The sequence below is a fragment of the Cervus elaphus genome, chromosome 15, assembly GCF_910594005.1.
Source record: "Cervus elaphus chromosome 15, mCerEla1.1, whole genome shotgun sequence".
Classification (NCBI taxonomy): Eukaryota; Metazoa; Chordata; class Mammalia; order Artiodactyla; family Cervidae; genus Cervus; species Cervus elaphus.
Window position 1 is genome coordinate 34,736,406 of NC_057829.1, and position 18,834 is coordinate 34,755,239.

At 41.5% G+C, this 18,834-nt stretch overlaps 1 protein-coding gene, 1 long non-coding RNA gene and 1 other non-coding gene across 4 annotated transcripts; 2 read left to right on the forward strand and 1 right to left on the reverse strand.

Annotated features, from left to right (window-relative positions):
- Positions 1–1,359: 1,359 nt before the first annotated feature.
- TMEM254 (transmembrane protein 254) lies at positions 1,360–10,414 on the reverse strand. Of its 2 annotated transcripts, none has more exons than XM_043927101.1 (4): positions 10,257–10,414; positions 8,844–8,947; positions 8,605–8,664; positions 1,360–3,062 (listed from the first exon to the last, which is right to left on the reverse strand). In XM_043927101.1, exons 1-4 carry the CDS (start codon positions 10,359–10,361, stop codon positions 2,942–2,944), a joined length of 390 nt encoding a protein of 129 aa, XP_043783036.1. In that variant the 5' UTR covers positions 10,362–10,414; the 3' UTR covers positions 1,360–2,941. The 2 variants fall into 2 exon arrangements, with proteins under 2 accessions (XP_043783036.1, XP_043783037.1); XM_043927102.1 differs by lacking the exon at positions 10,257–10,414 and adding an exon at positions 9,898–10,036.
- Positions 5,449–5,520, forward strand: TRNAW-CCA. Its single transcript has one exon. It is a non-coding gene; the product is annotated as a tRNA-Trp (tRNA).
- LOC122709591 lies at positions 10,048–13,288 on the forward strand. The gene is made up of 2 exons (XR_006345579.1): positions 10,048–10,186; positions 12,753–13,288. It is a non-coding gene; the product is annotated as an uncharacterized LOC122709591 (long non-coding RNA).
- The last annotated feature ends 5,546 nt before the right edge of the window (positions 13,289–18,834 follow it).

The following is an 18,834-nucleotide window of genomic DNA, read 5'->3' on the forward strand; positions in this document are numbered from 1 at the left end:
TAGGCAAGAATACTTGAGTGGATTGCCATTCCCTTCTCCAAATGTAAACCAGCTGCTGCTAAGTTGCTTCAGTCGTGTCCAACTCTGTGCAACCCCATAGAGGGCAGCCCACCAGGCTCCTCTGTGCCTGGGATCCTCCAGGCAAGAGTACTGGAGTGGGTTGCCATTTCCTTCTCCAACACTCTCTTGTAGCATTCTGCATTTAAGAAAAAAGGTCATGAGCCAATAACTTCAGGGAGACAAGTCCTGGTTGCTGAATTATCTGATGCCAGCTGTGGCCATTCTGAAACTTTGCAAGAGAAAAAAAAAGCAAGACCTTCTAAAGGATATAAAACTTCTCCCTCTTCCTGAGGATAGGGCACAGTTCTTGAGGTGCTAGCCTGCTGTGCTTCCCTTTGGCCTGGCAAAAATAATAAAGCTGCTCTTTTCTATTTCCTCAAAACTCTTTCTCTTATTTCTTTTTGACATTAGTGGACAGGGAGCCACGATTTTGGTAACAAGGTCATTAGTTTTGTTTTTGTTCCTCCCATTGGTCCTTTCTTCTTTGTTCTTCCAAACTCTACTTGCTGTTGGTATTTCTGGGGTTTTAGTCTATTTGCCCTCCATGGTTGCCTCCAACATGCTTGGCCTTTTCTCATCCAAACTGCACATAGATGTTTCTCCCATATAACCACTGTGACTGCAACATAAGTCCAAGATGTCTCTATGTTTATTGTTTGCTTCACAGGCTTACTCCTAAACTCCTGGGCTGTGGGAGAGGGAGGAGAGTAACAGGAGATCCAGTTGTCTGGCCTCTGTGTGTCACTTCACCCCATGGGATGCAGCTTATGGCTCCAAAAAATCAACGACCCACACCGTTTGCTATGATCCGTGTTTTGCTCTAAGCCACGATAATACCCCAAATAAGATTACAGCATTTTATACTGCCTTTTAAATTAAACACAGTACTCCATTTACTTGCTGCATAGACTGTATCAAACAGAATGAAATGTAATAGAAACAAAAGGAGGCCAATCCTACAGTGAAAGGAGATGCTCATATCCACCCACAACTTGGTATATGTGGAGGAGTTATGTGGACTATAGGCAGCTCTTGAAACACAAGCAAGGATCTTAGTTGTGGCATGTAGGATCTAGTTCCCTGACCAGGGATCGAACCTGGGCCCCCTGCATAGAGGGGGCCCATTGGAAGTGTAGAGTCTTAGCCACTGGATGGCCCGGGAAATCCCCTGCATTTTGTCTGCAGTAGGAAAAAAACAAACAAAACCCTGTTACAAATAGTTCCAGAATAGAGTCAGTTGGAGAAAGAATAGTATCAAATGTGTGGCAATGTATGAAAAACTGACATACCAGAAAAGCATTTAATTGGAGATACAACTCACATTTTATTCAGTAATCTGCCATATTATCCTTGAAACCATTAATAATCCCTCAATCACAAAAGAAGCAGTGGGAAAGACCCGGATTTTTGTGCAGAAGTCACTCTCCACCAAAAGCAATTCATAGTCTACCATCTTTCATGGCTGTGGTTTTACTTGGAGCCTCTTTTTTGGGGGGAGCGGGCAGAGGGATCTGTTTCTCACAAATATTAGTTTAAAACAAATAACATGACGTACTGTGTCATGGAAAAAAAGCAAGGTCTAGTTCCTAGTGAACCTGCAAGCAGGGGGGCCTTCAGGAAAGGAACCCTACGATCTCCTAGAGGTGACAGTCAATAACCCTTCTGCCCCAACCAGTTAGTAGTCATAAGAGATAGCCAGGTGAATGAGCGAGGTAGTCATTAGCTGGAGAACCATGAGCTAGACTCTCTAGAACAGGAATGGCTGAGTGAGTCAGAATGGGAAGGACACATCTACAGAGTCTGGAGAAAAGTTAATTAAGGATAGGAAAGTGTGGAAAAGATACAGGTTTCCCACACTGAAGGAGACCCACAGAAAGATGGGAGTCAAGGGCAGTCCTCTGCTTTTCTCTTGAGACAGGTGTACACTGAACAGGTCCTGCAGTTTTCAGATAAAAGTTGGAATGCTGCTGAACCTAGTGCAAAGTGAAATCAGAGTAAACACTGTGTGAGGCAGTGGGACAGGTGTTAGGGTTAAAAAAGCAGCTGTCTCAGCTGCGGTCCTGACCTGAAAGTGGCTGTCAGACCCTGCTCACTACAGAGCACTGTGTCTGAGGGCCCGAGTGAAAGGAGACACCGCTTTGGGCTGGGAGGGCAAAAAAGGCATTCTCCAGTCCTTTCTTCTGGATTCCTAGCAGGTCTCCTGTGTCACTGCTCAGCCCACCCCATTCCAGGCACTTGTTTGTCTTATCTTTCTCTGTAATGTGAAATGGAAGCCCGAGAGGAGAAGATCCTGCCTCACAGGTGTCTAATAACTGTGGGTGGAATTGATGTGCTGTGGAGGCCTCACTCTATTTTGGACCAAGTGGGTAGAAGAAAATTGGAGGAAAGGAGAGCTGATAAGATGGTGGTGCTAAGGGTCTTAAGGTGTTTTAATCAGAAGGTGTGAGCAAAGGTATCCCAAACTTAGTATGTGGCTTAAAGCAGGTGACAGGGAGAATGTCAGTGCAGCCAAGGACCGCAGGAAGGTCCTTGGGAGCGCTCTGCCAAATACGTTAGTCTGCGTAATTGGAAAGCTAAAATCTTTTCCTTCGATCCACTTAACTTTAACTAGATCTGACGAAGGGATCATGAATAACTCGAGGGCCTTAACTTTCTAGAAAGTAGGAAGATCAAGTAAACATAGCACCCCTCAAAAAAGATGAGGCTGAATATCAAAGTATAGAGAAAGCTTTTGAATATCTTCTTTTCTCCCTCTAGGAACTTTATATGCTACATTTTCTCTCTCTCTCTCTCTTTTTTTAAATTGAAGTATAGTTGGTTAAAAATATTATATTAGTTTCAAGTGTACAATAAAGTGATTCAGTTTTTTTTTACATCTTTTTTAAGTTTGTTTTTGGCGTTTTGGTCTAAAAGCAATCAAGTAATAGAGAGACGCCATCCCGAAAAGGAACGTCTGTAGGAACCACAGCAGCTGGGTCCCGGCGTCTGTGATGCCTTTCGACCTAAAAAGAGAAAAGAGAAAAGTCTATCCACCAGCATCTTTAAGTGTTATGGTTTCACATGAGTCAGTTTTTAAAAATGTGTTACTGCTACCTACTTTCATTGGGTTTATTTTGCACTTTCCTCCCACTTATTAACTTGAATGGTTAGTTCATTTAGTTTTTCTTATGCATGTAGGAGGGTATACCCCTCCCTGAGAAAGTCTGGCTACTGCCTAGGGGATGATATTATGAAACTATTTCTCACATGATTTGATGAGCATATAGGGTTAAAAAATCACTGGGACGGCTTCATAACAAGTGTTTTGAAGACAGATTAGATATAAACCCTAGCTTGGGCTTCCCTGGTGGCTCAGTGAGGCCAGTGCAGGAGACCCGGGTTCCATCCCTGGGTCGGGAAGATTCCCTGGAGAAGGAAATGGCAACCCACTCCAGGATTCTTGTCTGGAAAATCCCCTGGACAGAGGAGCCTGGCGGGCTACCATCTGTGGAGTAGCAAAAAGAGTCAGACACAATTTAGGAACTCAACAACAAAAAACAAATCCTAGCTTGGCTAACTACCAGCACGACCTTGGGCAAGTCACTCACTCACTCTCAGTTTCCTCATCTAAAAAAACAGGAAGAATAGTATTTATCTCACCTTGAGATAAGTTACACAAAGTGGTTAGTGAAGGGCTTGGCACATGGAAATAATAAATACTGTTTATACACCCATTCAAACTAAACTGCTTAACACCAAGGTCAAAAGAAAATGGCCCAGTTCAAGTGACAGACTTGCTACAGTTTCATCTGTATATAAATAAGTCTCATATATTTTAAAAAATAGATGCAAAAACAATATAATTTTCTATACTAACAGATTAAAGGAAAAAATTGTAGATCATAAAAAATGCAGAAAAAGCATTTGATAAATTTCAACATCCACTCTTAATACAAGTTCTTAGAAAACTTAGACAACAGAACTTTAATCTGATAGAAGATCTATACAATATACAACTCTAGAAAAAACATGAGGCAGAGTGTTGAAAGTTTACAAGGCCAGGATGCCTACTGTTACCACTTTGAGTTGACAGTGAACTGGGTTACTGAGAGGGTAACAGGCAGGAAGGCCAGGGGTCTCCAAACAGAGGAAATAGGCTACAAGTGTCAGACATTTTTTATCTCTCTCTTAAGTGGCCAGGAAACAAACTACTAGTGTTATATTTTTTTCCCCTTCTCTATACAAATTTAAAAACGTTTCTCTTAAAATTCTGTGTTGCCATGATGACACCTGGTTCCACCTGAACTTAACTGTTCTCAAACCTTGAGGTAACCAATGCATTTTTCTGATGGAAATGTTTGTCTTAAGCTATGTTAATGAACAATGTATTTACCCTAGACTCTGTCTTTCTTCAAGTCAGTTCTGCTTAAGACTCAGAACTGATAGTTCAGTTGCTCAGTCATGTCCGACTCTTTGCAACCCCATGGACTGCTGCATGCCAGGCCTCCCTGGCATGAATAAAACATGAGTTTTATTCAAACTCATGTCCGTTGAGTCGGTGATGCCATCCAACTATCTCATCCTCAGTCGTTCCCTTCTCCTCCTGCCTTCAATCTTTCCCAGCATCAGGGTCATTTCAAATGAGTCAGTTCTTCACATCAGGTGGCCAAAGTATTAAGAGTTTCAGCTTCAACATCAGTCCTTCCAGTGTATTCAGGACTGATTTCCTTTAGATGGACTGGTTAGATCTCCTTGCAGTTCAAGGGACTCTCAAAGAGTCTTCTCCAACACCACAATTCAAAAGCATCAATTCTTCAGTGCTCAGCTTTCTTTATAGTCCAACTCTCACATCTATATATGACTACTGGAAAACCATAGTCTTGACTAGACAGACCTTTGTTGGCAAAGTAATGTCTCTGCTTTTTAATATGCTATCTAGGTTGGTCATACCTTTTCTTCCAAGGAGCAAGCGTTTTTTAATTTCATGGCTGCAATCACCATCTGCAGTGATTTTGGAGCCCCCCAAAATAAAGTCTGTCACTGTTTCCACTGGTTCCCCATCTATTTGCCATGAAGTGATGGGACCAGATGAAAAAGTTGGCTTAAAACTCAACATTCAGAAACATTCAGAAAACTAAGATCATGGCATCTGGTTCCATAGATAAGGGCTCAACAAACCTGTATGTTTTACTCATACACTGTTCTCCTAATCTATGTTAATGAAACTATGTATTTACTTGGAAACCTGTCTTTTCAAGATTCATGTCAATTGGTTTATGGCCTGGGAAGACTCACCTGGTGCCAATGTTATCTCAAAATGCATGTTGTGGGTGAGGGGCTTTGGTGCCACTCTGAGTTTTGAGACATCTCCTTTCTCTAATTAACAGCTTGTTAATAGGTAGATGGGCTTCCCTGGTGGCTCAGAGGTTAAAGCGTCTGCCTCCAATGCGGGAGACCCGGGTTCGATCCCTGGGTTGGGAAGATCCCCTGGAGAAGGAAATGGTAACCCACTCCAGTATTCTTGCCTGGAGAATCCCATGGATGGAGGAGCCTGGTAGGCTACAGTCCACGGGGTCGCAAAGAGTTGGACACGACTGAGCGACTTCACTTTCACTTTCAATAGGTATATAACTTACTGCTAAAGGCTAGCAGTAGCCTTTCTGCCTCCTTCTGATGTCTATATCAGAAGCTTTCTCTATCTCTTTTATACTTTAACAAAACTTTATTACACAAAAATAAAGCCTCTGAGCAATCAAGCCTTATCACTGGCCCCAGATTGAATTCCTCTCCTCCAGAAACTGAGAATCCCAGCATCTCTTCACTACTCAGCAACCTTTCATTACTAGCTAGTGCAATGAAGGAAACTTAAATAAAAGGTATATGGAGTTGAAAGGAAGAAATAAAACTGGGTACCTAGAAAATGTAAAGGAATCTTTTAAATCATTAATGTTGAACAATTAGAACTATTAGAACTCAAAAATGAATTTACCAAGGTCACTGGGTGTGAGGTCAGTAGATAAGCATCAACTATATTCATAGATTTTACCACCAAACAAGAAAAAGGTGAAATATATATCACAGTGGGTCAGGACATACAAGAAATTCATTCACACAGAATTATTTATAATAGTTTAGAAAAGCTAGAGGTTTAAAAGTCCATCAGAAGGAAGATTTGTTAAATACATTAGGACACATCTATATATTATGTACTAATGAAATGAATGAGTTCAATTTATAGGTATAGACATGGGAAAATAGGCATATATGACAATAGAAAAAATTATAGAAGAGTTTGTGTCTATTATGTATATATATATGGCAGCTATAAAGTCAAACATCTAGTCCAATCTTATGTCTAGTTAAATAGAATTCATCAATTCCTTTCTATTGCTGGACAGTGGAATTTGGGGTCGAGGGCTACAAATGTTCTGCATGTCTTCATGTTTTTTTTTTTTTAATTGGAGAAAAACTGCTTTATTCTGCCTTACAACAACACATTTAGTGATTTTTTCATTTAAATGTATTCATTCATTCATAAAAGGAATATTCATTCTGATTTACAGTGACCAATGATATACTGCAACATGTTAGTCCATAAATAAATGATTTCAGGAACATGAGAACAGTGCCCTAACCTCTCTGTGCCTGTTCTGCTGCTTCCTCTAAGAGAATTGGAGAGCTGGATGTTCAATTCGAGTCTTTTTGTTTTCATTAGAGGCTTCATATGCCAATTGCAAAATAGGTGTCATGTACTCCAAAACTGTAATTTGGAGGGCTGGACTGCACACCTCCAAGCTGAGCTCTCACTGAGAAGTGAAGAGGCTTTCAGAAAGAGGTACTGGTGCTGTGGCACCTCCTATCACAAGTCACCCTGAAAAGCAGCTTCAAAAGAACCGTTCAGAGAGCCTGACAAGAGTCCCCTGTGATCTGGGGGAGGGTTAACATCTGACTCACAAGTTTAAATACCAGTAGAGCTGCCTGATAGGATACATGGCTGCACAGGAAACGGCACACACCTGCAGATTTGTCCCAGTGGAGGGATAAGGAAGCTGTCCTTGTGAGCCTTACAGGTCTTGTGGAAGGGCACTGGTATGCATGGGCTTAAAAGCGACTCCGCCCCAGGGGCCTAACTAAAGGGCAGAAGAAACCTAGATAAGAGGAAAATATCATCAACCCTAAGGGGAAACTGTTAAGTGTTAAGTGACATGCTGACTAAGGTTGAAGGAACCATCAAGGGAACTGGGGAAGGGAGATCCCTGGTGATGGGTGGTTTCTCAAAAATCCACCAGGGACCCTTTGGAGAGAAAGAATCAACAATGGGTATGCAACTTCCACATCACCCAGTTGCCTGATCACAAGGCAGATCATACCCTGCTTCCTTTACACATACTTCCGGCACCCCAAGGGGCCATAAACAACTACTGCTAGTGAGCAGGGAACAAAGTTAGAATGAGAGTGAAGATGTCAATTACACCGTCTTCCCCAAGGTGGCCTGCTGAGCCTTGGCTGAAGAACAGATGTACTGAATTTGATAAAAGTTCATAGTTTTAATAACTTTAAAACTTGACTTGAAAATATCAGATAGTGACTGAACAATCTATGGATCTGCTTTAGATTTTATCCAGGGCTAGGGTGGGAGGCAGACAATAATCCATGGGGGATTGGAGAGAGGTTAAAAAAATAAAGCTGCTTTATGCTCCTCCCCCAGCAAGTCCAGCTTGTTTAGTAAAACAGAAGGTGGAGTAACATGTATTTAAGTCAGTTAGCAGTTGTCTGGCATCGTGTGCACCCAAAAATTTTAATTATTTTATTATTAAAACATAATAAAGTATCTTATTTTCCACTTTTAGAAGTAATGCCACAAAAACAGAGGTGGTAATTAATCTTGAGCCAAAGAAAAAAACTCAATTGTAAAGTAATCTGGCATTACTATAACCATTTACTTTCTGTGTATGCTTACATAAAGTCTAAATGTTGAGAAAAGCTTTTTCTAGTTTTCTCACATTTATTATTTACACTGGCATTTGCTGGGTAGGGCCTAGTCACAGGACTTTTAGCTTTCATTGCACCCCAGAATCATCTACAGAACTTGAAAAAAAATAACACATTCCTGTGCCTGAAGCAAGGCCTACCAGATTAGGATCTCTGGGTCTGGAAACCAAAGAGGTGAATTTTAAGATAGTTCCTCAGGTGATTCAGTTGCAAGACTAGGGGCTGAGAGTCACTGGGCTAGGTCGATACATCTCTTTTTCAAAATAGAAGGCAGCCTCCTACTCTTTCCTTCTAGTTGGGGCTACAGGGAGATTTTAGAAAAAAAGAAAAAAATTATCTAAATTAAATGACTAAATAATTGACTCATTAATACAAATGAAATGGATTCATTCATTAACTATTTACTGAGTACTGCCTCTGAGTACTGAGTGAAGCTCAGTATTACGTGTGGGACTTCAACTCTATCCTTAGAGTGTTCTCAGCCTACAAGTGCATGAATTATTCAAATGTGGCTACTTTTAACTTATATTAGATACCAAGAGAAAAGCAACAAAGAGCTATTAAAACACTTACTTGCACAATACAATGGCAAACAAGGACTCTCCTACGTGAATCATCCAGGAAAGCCAATACCTGAAACAAAAGTCAGCCTAGTTTAAGGTGATGGTCCTCTGCTCATGAGATCTAACAGAAAAACCTCCAAAACAAAGGTGCTTTAATATGAACGAGCACCACTTTTAGAAGGCAACCATGGGCCTTCCAGGGAGACGGGAGCTGTGGGGACCACATCCCATTTCTGGAGCTCTACTTACCCACCATGCACGAGGGTGTGATGATGCTTCAGTAAGTACTGAGTGAAGGAGCCCAGGGGTCCCAGGCTCTGATAAGGAATACTCTCAGGCCAGAAGACCATCCACTGAAAGAGAACCAGAGTGCTTTTAGATCACTTAAATGTATTTTTAACCAAGGCTATGAAATAATCCTGATTCTTCAAGAACAAATAACAGACCAAAGCAACTCTGAACCAAGCCATATGGGCTTCAATTCTTGAATTCTATTTTTTAAAAGCCATTCCAGTGGAAGGTTTCTGCCAAGGAAACTATGTGGTTATCAGACTTAGTGCCCAGATTAGCTGACTTCTGTTCTTACTGAATTCCACAATGTAGTAGTCCGCAACCCACTGTTTTGGGTATCTTCTTGCGGCTCAGCTGGTAAAGAATCCGCCTGCAATGCAGGAGACCTGGGTTCAATTCCTGGTTTGGGAAGATCCCCTGGAGAAGGGAAAGGCTACCCTCTCCAGTATTCTGGCCTGGAGAATTCCATAGACTGTGTATAGTCCATAGGGTCGCAAAGACTCGGATACGACTGAGCGACTTTCACTTTCACTGTATTCTTTAAATGAATTCTGTCTCTCAAAAAAAAGTTCCTGCTCCTCTCAGTAGAGATTGTCTTCTTGATTTCACATCTATGTCATAATATGCACATCCTCTCTATCCCTTCTTACCACTTAAATTCTACCCAACCTTTAGGTTTATCCCCATTTTCCAAGCAATTCCAACTGCCTCAAACATTCTGCTTTGGAAGCCCTATCTTGACTTGGCAGGCCTAGAACTGTCAACTTGGCCTCTTTCTCCTCTAGTTGTACTCAGACTTGAATAAGTCCTACTAACCTTGGAGACGCAAAGGCAGGAACATTTCCAAGCGAAAACCTGACGAGCCCACCGAACTTCCGCTTACGCCAATTACCTAGGCAACCGCCAGACGCGCAAGCGCAAGACCTCCCTCCTTCCCCACCTCCCCAGTGCCCCTCGCTCTACGGGAGCCTGGCGGGCCAAAACAAAAGCGCCGCGTCGTACTACACCTTACCCCGAAATATCCCAGCACCAGGACCGTGACCAGCGACGGCAGGGGTCTGGCTACACGGAAGTAGGAGGCAGCAGCCCCGCCAGCCTCCGACTTCGCCACCATTTTGAAAGATCTAGTCACCTAGTCATGGGGTGGGGAGGGAAAGCGTGGGCAGCCGGTTTCTCAAGATCTCAACACAGGCGAAATGCGCAGACAGACGAGTGCGCCTGCGTTTTCTTCCCGGGTCTAGTACCCTGGCTCAGAGCTCGCGAGAGCCGCGAATGCGCCTGCCGCCTCTCCACGGCTCCAGGTGGGATCTTGCAGCTCCAGGCAGCACTCCAGCCCCTCACCTAGCCTTCCTCGGGGCCCACTGTCCTTACTGTGTAATAGCCAAAAGAGAGGATGATGACAGTAACCCAGAACAGACTGGTCCTCTGGAAGTAGGTCTCATCTTCTTTTGCGTTCCCCATCGCTGCAGCGCACATCCTAAGATGCCCGGCAGGCCACCCGCAGTGCGCGGGGATATAAAGACAAGGCTGGGGCGGGGCCACGGCAAAAGCTCCTCCCTTCTCTCCCCTAAAGGAGAAGAGTCTGTGGGCTTGAAACTTGGAAAGAGTCCGCACCCACTCTGGCCTGGTGGGCTGGTCATCATCTTGCAGGAGAGACCCCCCCCCCCCCCCCCCCCGCCCTGAGTTTGTGGAGCTTAAGATAATGGTGTTGGAATAGATGGTGCGTTATGCTTCGGATAATTATGGGTCTAGTTTTTTTTTTTTTTTTCAACTTTTTATTTTGTATTGGGGTATATATAGCTGAGTAACAATGTTGTGATACTTTCGGGTGTTCTCTAAGTCTGTGAATCTCATTCTGTTTTGTAAGTAAGTTCGTGTGTATCATTTCTTTTTAGATTCCACATGTAAGTGATGTACAGTGATATTTTTCCCTCTCTGACGTACTTCACTTAGTATGACAATCTGTAAGTCCGTCCATGTTGCTGCAAATGGCATTATTTCATTCTTTTTAATGACTGAGTGACATTCCACTGTATATATGTACATCTTCATCCTTCCTCTCTGGATGGACATTTAGATTGCTTCCATTTCTTGGCTATTGTAAATGGTGCTGCAGGGAATATTGGGGTGTGTGTATCCTTTTGGATCATGTTTTTCTCCAGATGCATGCCGGAGTGGGATTGAATCATATGGTAGCGCTGCTGCTGCTGCTGCTGCTAAGTTGCTTCAGTCGTGTCTGACTCTCTGCGACCCCATAGATGGCAGCCCACCAGGCTCCCTCATCCCTGGGATTCTCCAGGCAAGAACACTGGAGTGGGTTGCCATTTCCTTCTCCATGGTAGCACTAGTTGTAGATTTTTTTAAGGAACCTCCATACTGTTCTTCATAGTGGCTGTACCAATTTACATCCCCTCCAACAGTGTGGGAGGATTCCCTTCTCTCCACACCCTTACCAGCATTTATTGTTTGTGGATTTTTGATGATTGCCATTCTGGCTGGTGTGAGGTGATATCTCATTGTAGTTTTGATTGCATTTCTCTAATGATTAGGCATGTTGAACATTTTTTCATGTGCCTCTTGGCCAACTGTATCTCCTCTTTGGAGAAATGTCTGTTTAGGTCTTCTATAAATGTCTTTAGGTCTTCCACTAGTTAATTGGGTTTGTTTTGATGCTGTAAAGCATCATGAGCTGTTTGTAAAGTTTGGAGACTAATCCCCTGTTGGTCACATCATTTGCAAATATTTTCTCCCAATCTGTAGGTTGTCTTTTCATTTTGTTTATTGTTTCCTTTGTTATGCAGAAGTTTTTCAGTACGTCGCATTTGTTTATTTTTGTTTTTATTTCCATTATTCCAAGAGATGGATTGAGAAAGATATTGCTGCAATTTGTGTCAGAGTCTTCTGCCTGTTTTCCTCTAGAAGTTTTATAGTGTCTGGTCTCACATTTAGGTCTTTAATCTATTTTGAGCTTATTTTTGTGTATGGTGTTCGAGAATGATGTAATTTTTTTTTTTTTAAAACATGTAACTGTCCAGTTTTCTCAGCACCATTTGTTGAAAAGACTGTCTTTCCAACGTTGTGTGGTCTTGCCTCTTTTGTTACCGTAAGTGCATGGGTTTATTTCTGGGCTATGTATCCTGTTCACTGTGGAGCTAATTTTTGAACTTAAGCTCTACTGTGCTCTGTGGAAATGCAAGAAGTTAATAATAAATAAAAACCACAATTAAATAGACTTGTGATACTGATAGGGGGCACTCTCACACCTTGTGAGGCTAGCAGAGGCTGATAGGAAGACCAATCTTCTTTTCTGGCAAGGACTCAGCCAAAGAAAACCCATGGATTCTGTTTTCTACAGCCTTCCCAATGTCCTTTTCTTCTTAAAAGTGTTCTTCCTTTTGGTGGGGTGGCGGGAGCTTGTGTTGTTGTTCACATGATTGCAGACCCCAAATTGTAATTCTCTGCTGATCCTGTAATAAATCTATCTTTCCTGGAGAAATATATGGCAGTCTAAGTTGTTTTAGGACAACAGAAATAATGCCCTTCCTCTTCATTACTAAAGATGTATGGATCCATATGGCACAGCACTTATGAGCAATGTTGGTGGACAGATAGAAAGTGAAAGTGAATAAGTAGCTTAGTTGAATTCAACTCTTTGCAACACCATGGCCTATACAGTTCATGGAATTCTCCAGGCCAGAATCCTGGAGTGGGTTGCTGTTTCCTTCTCCAGGGCATCTTCCCAAGCCAGGGATCTAACCCAGGTCTCCTGCGTTGCAGGCGGATACTCTACCAGCTAAGTCACCAGGGAAACTGAGTTTAAGTCCTGGTTCTGCCATTAACATTTTGTGCACGCTTATTGTTTTTCAGTCACTAAGTCGTGTACAACTCTTTGTGACTCCATGGACTGTGAGGAAGGAGGAAACAGACAGAACAGGCTCCATCTTGAAAGCAGGACTCCATCTTGGACTGGACTGTGAACTTTGAGCTATATGCCCAGATCTATGGAAATGGCATACCAACTGGACAACCAGACCCCCACCCCCTCAGCCAATGGAACAGCCCCAGGGCTCATGCCTAGACTCACTGTCGCCTAAAAGAATACCCTAATTATCTGTGTAACCAAATAGAATCATAAATTCTATTATGCTTATTGGGCTATGACCACAGGTCTATTGATAGTTGTCCACTGTTAACTACCTAGGCTTAAGGCTTATGAATCACAGGTTAACTTTGATTGTATCTTTCTTTTTCTTTGTTGAGGCTAGTTTTGGGGAATGTGGGGAGGTGGGTTTGGGCACGTACACTTAGGGTATATAAGGTTTTCACAATAACTGGTCAAGGTCCTTGGCTAAGAGGAGACTCTGCCTTGGGCCTGCTGGTGTAATAAACCACTCCACTACCTGCATTGTCCTTCTGAGTGTATTTGTTTCCTGAAATGCGTGGCTACAGCAGCAGCACGCCAGGCTTCCCTGTCCTTCACTATCTCCTGCAATTTGCTCAAACTCATGTCCATTGAGGTGGTGATGCCATCCAACCATTTCATTCTCTGTTGCCCCCTTCTCATCCTGCCCTCAGTCATTCTCAGCATCAGGGTCTTTTCCAAGCTGAGACTATTATCTAACCCATTTGTGCCTTAGTTTCTTTATCTGTAAAGTAGGGACATATTGGTTCCTACCTCAGAGATGTGGATGAATTAAATGTCAGAACTTGTAATAAAAGCACTGTAAAACAAAGAATGTTGCCCATCATCCAGCTGTACAAGGATCAAGTCATTAGTCACTGCAGTTGCTGACCTAAAAGGAATTGAGGATGAAGAACAGGATGGTCCACTTAGTGCTTTGAGGAAACAAGCAAAACAAGCCGTTAGATAATTAGATATATTTCAGGGAAAAAGCCTTTGACTGTGTGGATCACAATAAACTGTGGAAAACCCTGAAAGAGATGGGAATACCATACCACCTGACCTGCCTCTTGAGAAACCTGTATGCAGGTCAGGAAGCAACAGTTAGAACTGGACATGGAACAACAGACTGGCTCCAAATAGGAAAAGGAGTACGTCAAGGCTGTATATTGTCACCCTACTTATTTAACTTATATGCAGAGTACATCATGAGAAATGCTGGGCTGGAGGAAGTACAAGCTGGAATCAAGATTGCTGGGAGAAATATCAATAACTTCAGATATGCAGATATGACACCACAGTCATGGCAGAAAGTGGGAAGAGGAACTAAAGATCCTCTTGATGAAAGTGAAAGAGGAGAGTGAAAAAGTTGGCTTAAAACTGAACATTCAGAAAACTAATATTGCATCTAGTCCCATCACTTCATGGCAAATAGATGGGGAAACAGTGGAAACAGAGGCTGACTTTATTTTTCTGGGCTCCAAAATCACTGCAGATGGTGATTGGAGCCATGAAATTAAAAGACGCCTACCCCATGGAAGGAAAGTTATGACCAACCTAGATAGCGTATTAAAAAGCAGAGACATTACTTTGCCAACAAAGGTCTGTCTAGTCTGGGCTATGGTTTTTCCAGTGGTCATGTATGGATGTGAGAATTGGACTATAAATATAAATTGGACTATATATATATATAATATATATTCTTTCTTATATTCCTTTCATTACAGGTTATTACAAGATACTGAATTTATGATTAATTTCTCTATCCAAAACTCTATTCCCTTTCTTGTCTCTTCTGACCTCAATGCTGAGGTAATTGAGCACTAACCAAACAGAGTCAGATGACTAAAATCGCTGTTGTAGATTTCACCATTAACATACAAACTCAGGTTTTTTCTTCAGGATAAGATGAGATAACAGACTCTGCAGTCATGGACCACTTGGCCAGAGAAACATAAGCCAGAGATATCCTGACTCCCAAAACTATGATTAAGAAATGTCACAGAACTATCAAAAAGTGATGATTAATCCCACCATCTTTGTTCTTCCTCTTAAAAAATCCCTCACTCAAAGACCAATTGGAGTGGGTCTGAGTCTTGTCCCCCGTTCTGTTGCTTGACACCCTGCAATAAATCCTGACTTCGATGCAAACACCTGCTGCCAGAATTTGGTTTTCTCTGCTACAGGCACGTGAGGCCTTGCTAGTTACAACACCATGGTTTTATTTTTACCGCCTCCCCGGGTCATCCCAAGTGAGGTGTGTTCTAGCACTTCAATAATCTCTTTCTCAAATTTGACCTATAAACGACAGAATAATCTTCCACAAGTACAGTTCTAATCCTTTACCTTACCAAAACTTTTCAATGATTCCCTAATTTTAAACTGTTGTTGTTTTTCCGTACTTCTCCTCAGGTGTTAAATCTGCAGCGAGGAAGTTATCAGAAAAACAACTCATGTTAGAATGGATGTTATTGAAGAGGAAAAATGGCTTGGGTCAAAGGACTATTGGAAGCCAGGTTTCATATCTTCCACCATTTTTCTCTGAGCCCAGCAAGTTACTTAGTATTCCTGTGACTCCTCTTATTATGGAAGGTAAGAGTAGGACAGACGGGACCAAAGGATCTTACCATTAACCCGTTATGCACACATAGGGAATCCAGAAGAAACTACCCGGAAGATCTTACTCAGACATGAGTAGTTTATGTCAATCCATAAGAAACCCACAGTCAACTGAAGATGTCAACTGGAGATTCAGAAGGATGTCAACTGGAGATTCTCCTCTATATAACTCACCCACTCCCCATGTGATAGAAGTAGCTAATTTATCCTCCAGGTATCCTATATCATCATCCGCTCTGGGCTGACAGAGAAATCTCTCAACCCTTTACATTTTATCTTTTTCTCTCCCCTTTGGGTGAATTAATGACCTAAACCTTGAAAACAGTAAAGACAATGTGGGAGAAGAATTTTACAATCTTAGAGAATGGGGAAAAGGACTTCCTAGTATGATATTAAAGTTATACACAATAGAAAGATAAATTTAACTGCATCTCAATTTAAAGTTTCGTTCTTAAAAAAAAACACAAACTTTGTTCTTTTTTTTTTTTTCATTTATTTTTATTAGTTGGAGGCTAATTACTTTACAATATTGTAGTGGTTTTTGTCACACATTGACTTGAATCAGCCATGGATTTGCATGTATTCCCCATCCTGGCCCCCCTCCCACAAACTTCGTTCTTAAGAAAGGGCACAATAAATAAAGTTGAAAGACCTGGAAGAAGGAATTCTTCAATATGTATAATAGACAAATGAATAAAAGATAAGAAATGGAAATTCTTCAAAAGGAAATTTGAATGTCCAGGGAATATTAAAAAAATTTCAATCTTAATGACAATTTGGGAGGTGCAATATAAACCAAAAATAAGGTACTTCCTTCCACTCCCCTATTATATTGGCCTACTACTACTAGGTGTTACATGCTAGCAAAGTAATGCTCAAAACCCTTCAAGCAGTCTTCAGCAGCATGTGAACCAAGAACTTCCAGATGTACAAGCTAGATTTAGAAAAGGCAGAAGAACTAGAGGTCAAATTGTCAACATCTGTTGGATCGTAGAAAAAGCAAGGGAATTCCATAAAAACATCTGCTTCATTGACTATGTTAAAGCCTTTGACTATATGGATTACAACACACTGTGGAAAATTCTTCAAGAGATGGGAATACCAGACTACCTTCTCTCCCTTTTGAGAAACCTGTATGTAGGTCAAGAAGCAATAGTTAGAACTGGACATGGAACAAAGGACTGGCTCAAGACTGGGAGAGGAGTACGTCAGGGCTGTGTGTTGTTACCCTGCTTGTTTAACTTACATGCAGAGCACATCATGTGAAGTGCTGGGCTGGATGAATTGCAAGCTGGAATCAAGATTGCCTGGAGGGTATCAACAACCTCAGATATGCAGATGATACCACTCTAATGGCAGAAAGTGAGGAGGGACTAAAGAGCCTCTTGATGAGGGTGAAAGAAGACAGTGGAAAAGCTGGATTAAAACTCAACATTCAAAAAACTAACATCATGGCATCTGGTCCCATCACTTCATGGCAAATAGATGGGGGAAAAGTGGAAACAGTGACAGATTTTATTTTCTTGGGCTCCAAAATCACTGCTGATGTTACTGAAAGAATTGTGTGGTCCAGCTGCTTGCCACTCAAAAGCCAATAGACAGACCAGGTTGGTGGAAGGGAAAGCTTATTTCAGATGCTGGTGACTAGGGTAGGGAGGGAGGTGGATGTCATTTTCCCCTTTTAATTGTAACTCCTTTCATAGGAAGTATTGATAACCAGTATATTTTTCAGCATTGCCAGAGTGGCTCTTTTGTCTGCTTTGAGTCCATTGATGTCTCTTGGTGCTAGGTTTCCTTTTTATTTATCAGATATCATGAACAGGCTCAGAGGTATGTTAATAGAGAAATGTTTTATAGGCCATACATTTTATCATTTATATCTAATTGTCACATAAACACTGTACATGTGCTTTAAGCAGTAAACTTAAAGCCAGTAGTGCTACACATCATGAATGGTTATACTGTGTGAGAACTTTACTGGACAGTTTTTCCATCCTGAACATTAGGGTCAAAAATATGATTAGAAACAAAGCAATTACTTTCCATTAGAAGTCTCTGTTACCAAAATCAGATCAATATTCCAGGAGACCTTTGTTTTCTTTTCTTTTTTTTTTTTTGTGTAATAAAGTTTTATTAAAGTATAAAGGAGGTAGAGAAAGCTTCTGACATAGGCATCAGAAGGGGGCAAAAGAGTACCCCCTTTGCTAGTGTTAGCAATGGAGTTATATACTCTCCAATGAATCCAAAGAATATCTGGAGGTTGTAAAGACCTCACCAGACCCACTCCCATAATTTACATTTTAAAATAACAGAGTTGGCCAGAAGGTTTAATCCAAAGATTGTCCTCAGGCAGGATACATCCTTGTAAAGACCAGACCTACTCCCATAATTTATGTTTTAAGATAACAGAATTAGCCAGAGGGTTTAGACTGTCCTCAGGCAGGATACATTATTGTTATATAATCCTAAGGAATGTAGAGGAAAAAAAGTAAAAAAGTTTGTCCTTTTTTCCTCCTTGAATATCCCAGACCTCTCTCTCCTTGGGGACCCCTAGACTTCTTATCAACTTGCCTAGGAAATGACTCTCTCATTCCCCCCCTTTTCTTTTAGGAGAATTATGTTGCCTAGGGAAAAGGGGCGTCATTCTCATTCCATAACTTCTTCCGAGCTGACAAGGGGCATTGTCCCTAAATTGGTGAGGCAACATATTCTCCTAATCCTCATAGTGAGGATGTCTGATCCAGGGGCTCCAAGTAATAGTTGGAGGAGGCTGTGGCACTCATAGGAGCTCGGACAACTATTTGTAAATTAAAAGCTTTTAGATGGTTAGAAAACCCCATTATACAGTTACAGATGTAAGGCAAAATAGTCATTAAACCAAGTTAAAATCAAAATGAAAAGTCACATTATGTCCATAGTTACATCAGTCCATCTTAAGGTTGTTAGATGTCATCAGTTTAAGAAGAGGCATCACATGTGATTGTTGTCGAAGGTATTCGCAGACTTGGAGAAAGTCTTTTCCTTGAAGTGGAGATGTCCACCACGGGAAGCCTTCCACCGATGAAGTGGGGAGTGCTCCGCAGACCCAGCAGTTAGACCGATTGTGGAATGCAGCATAGGAGTGAGCCCAGGACAGGAAGGCATTGTCTTGAGGATCAAACGGCAGACTCAGGATTTTTGGAGTCAGCAGAAGTAGGCTCACATAGATTATCAGACCCATCTTGTCCTGAAGGATCCCGGACGAGCCCCCCCTTTGTTTTCTTAACAGAGGGAAAAATTTAGTCTTGTATCAGTTTGTTCTTAATAACAAAATATATATACCTAATTAAATTTAGTCTAATTTTAATCCTGACAACATACAAAATTCTTAAATTTTCTTTTTTTATAAACTTTTTTATCATTTTCTGGATCCAAACAAATTTATCCTTA

Coding starts and splice junctions, on each gene's coding strand:
- TMEM254 (XM_043927101.1), bottom strand. CDS start 10,361: ATGTGCGCTGCAGCGATGGGGAACGCAAAAGAAGATGAGACCTACTTC. Junction 8,665..8,843: donor CACACCCTCGTGCATGGTGG/GTAAGTAGAGCT, acceptor CTTTTGTTTCAG/GTATTGGCTTTCCTGGATGA. Junction 3,063..8,604: donor TTTGCCATTGTATTGTGCAA/GTAAGTGTTTTA, acceptor TTCTCTTTTTAG/GTCGAAAGGCATCACAGACG.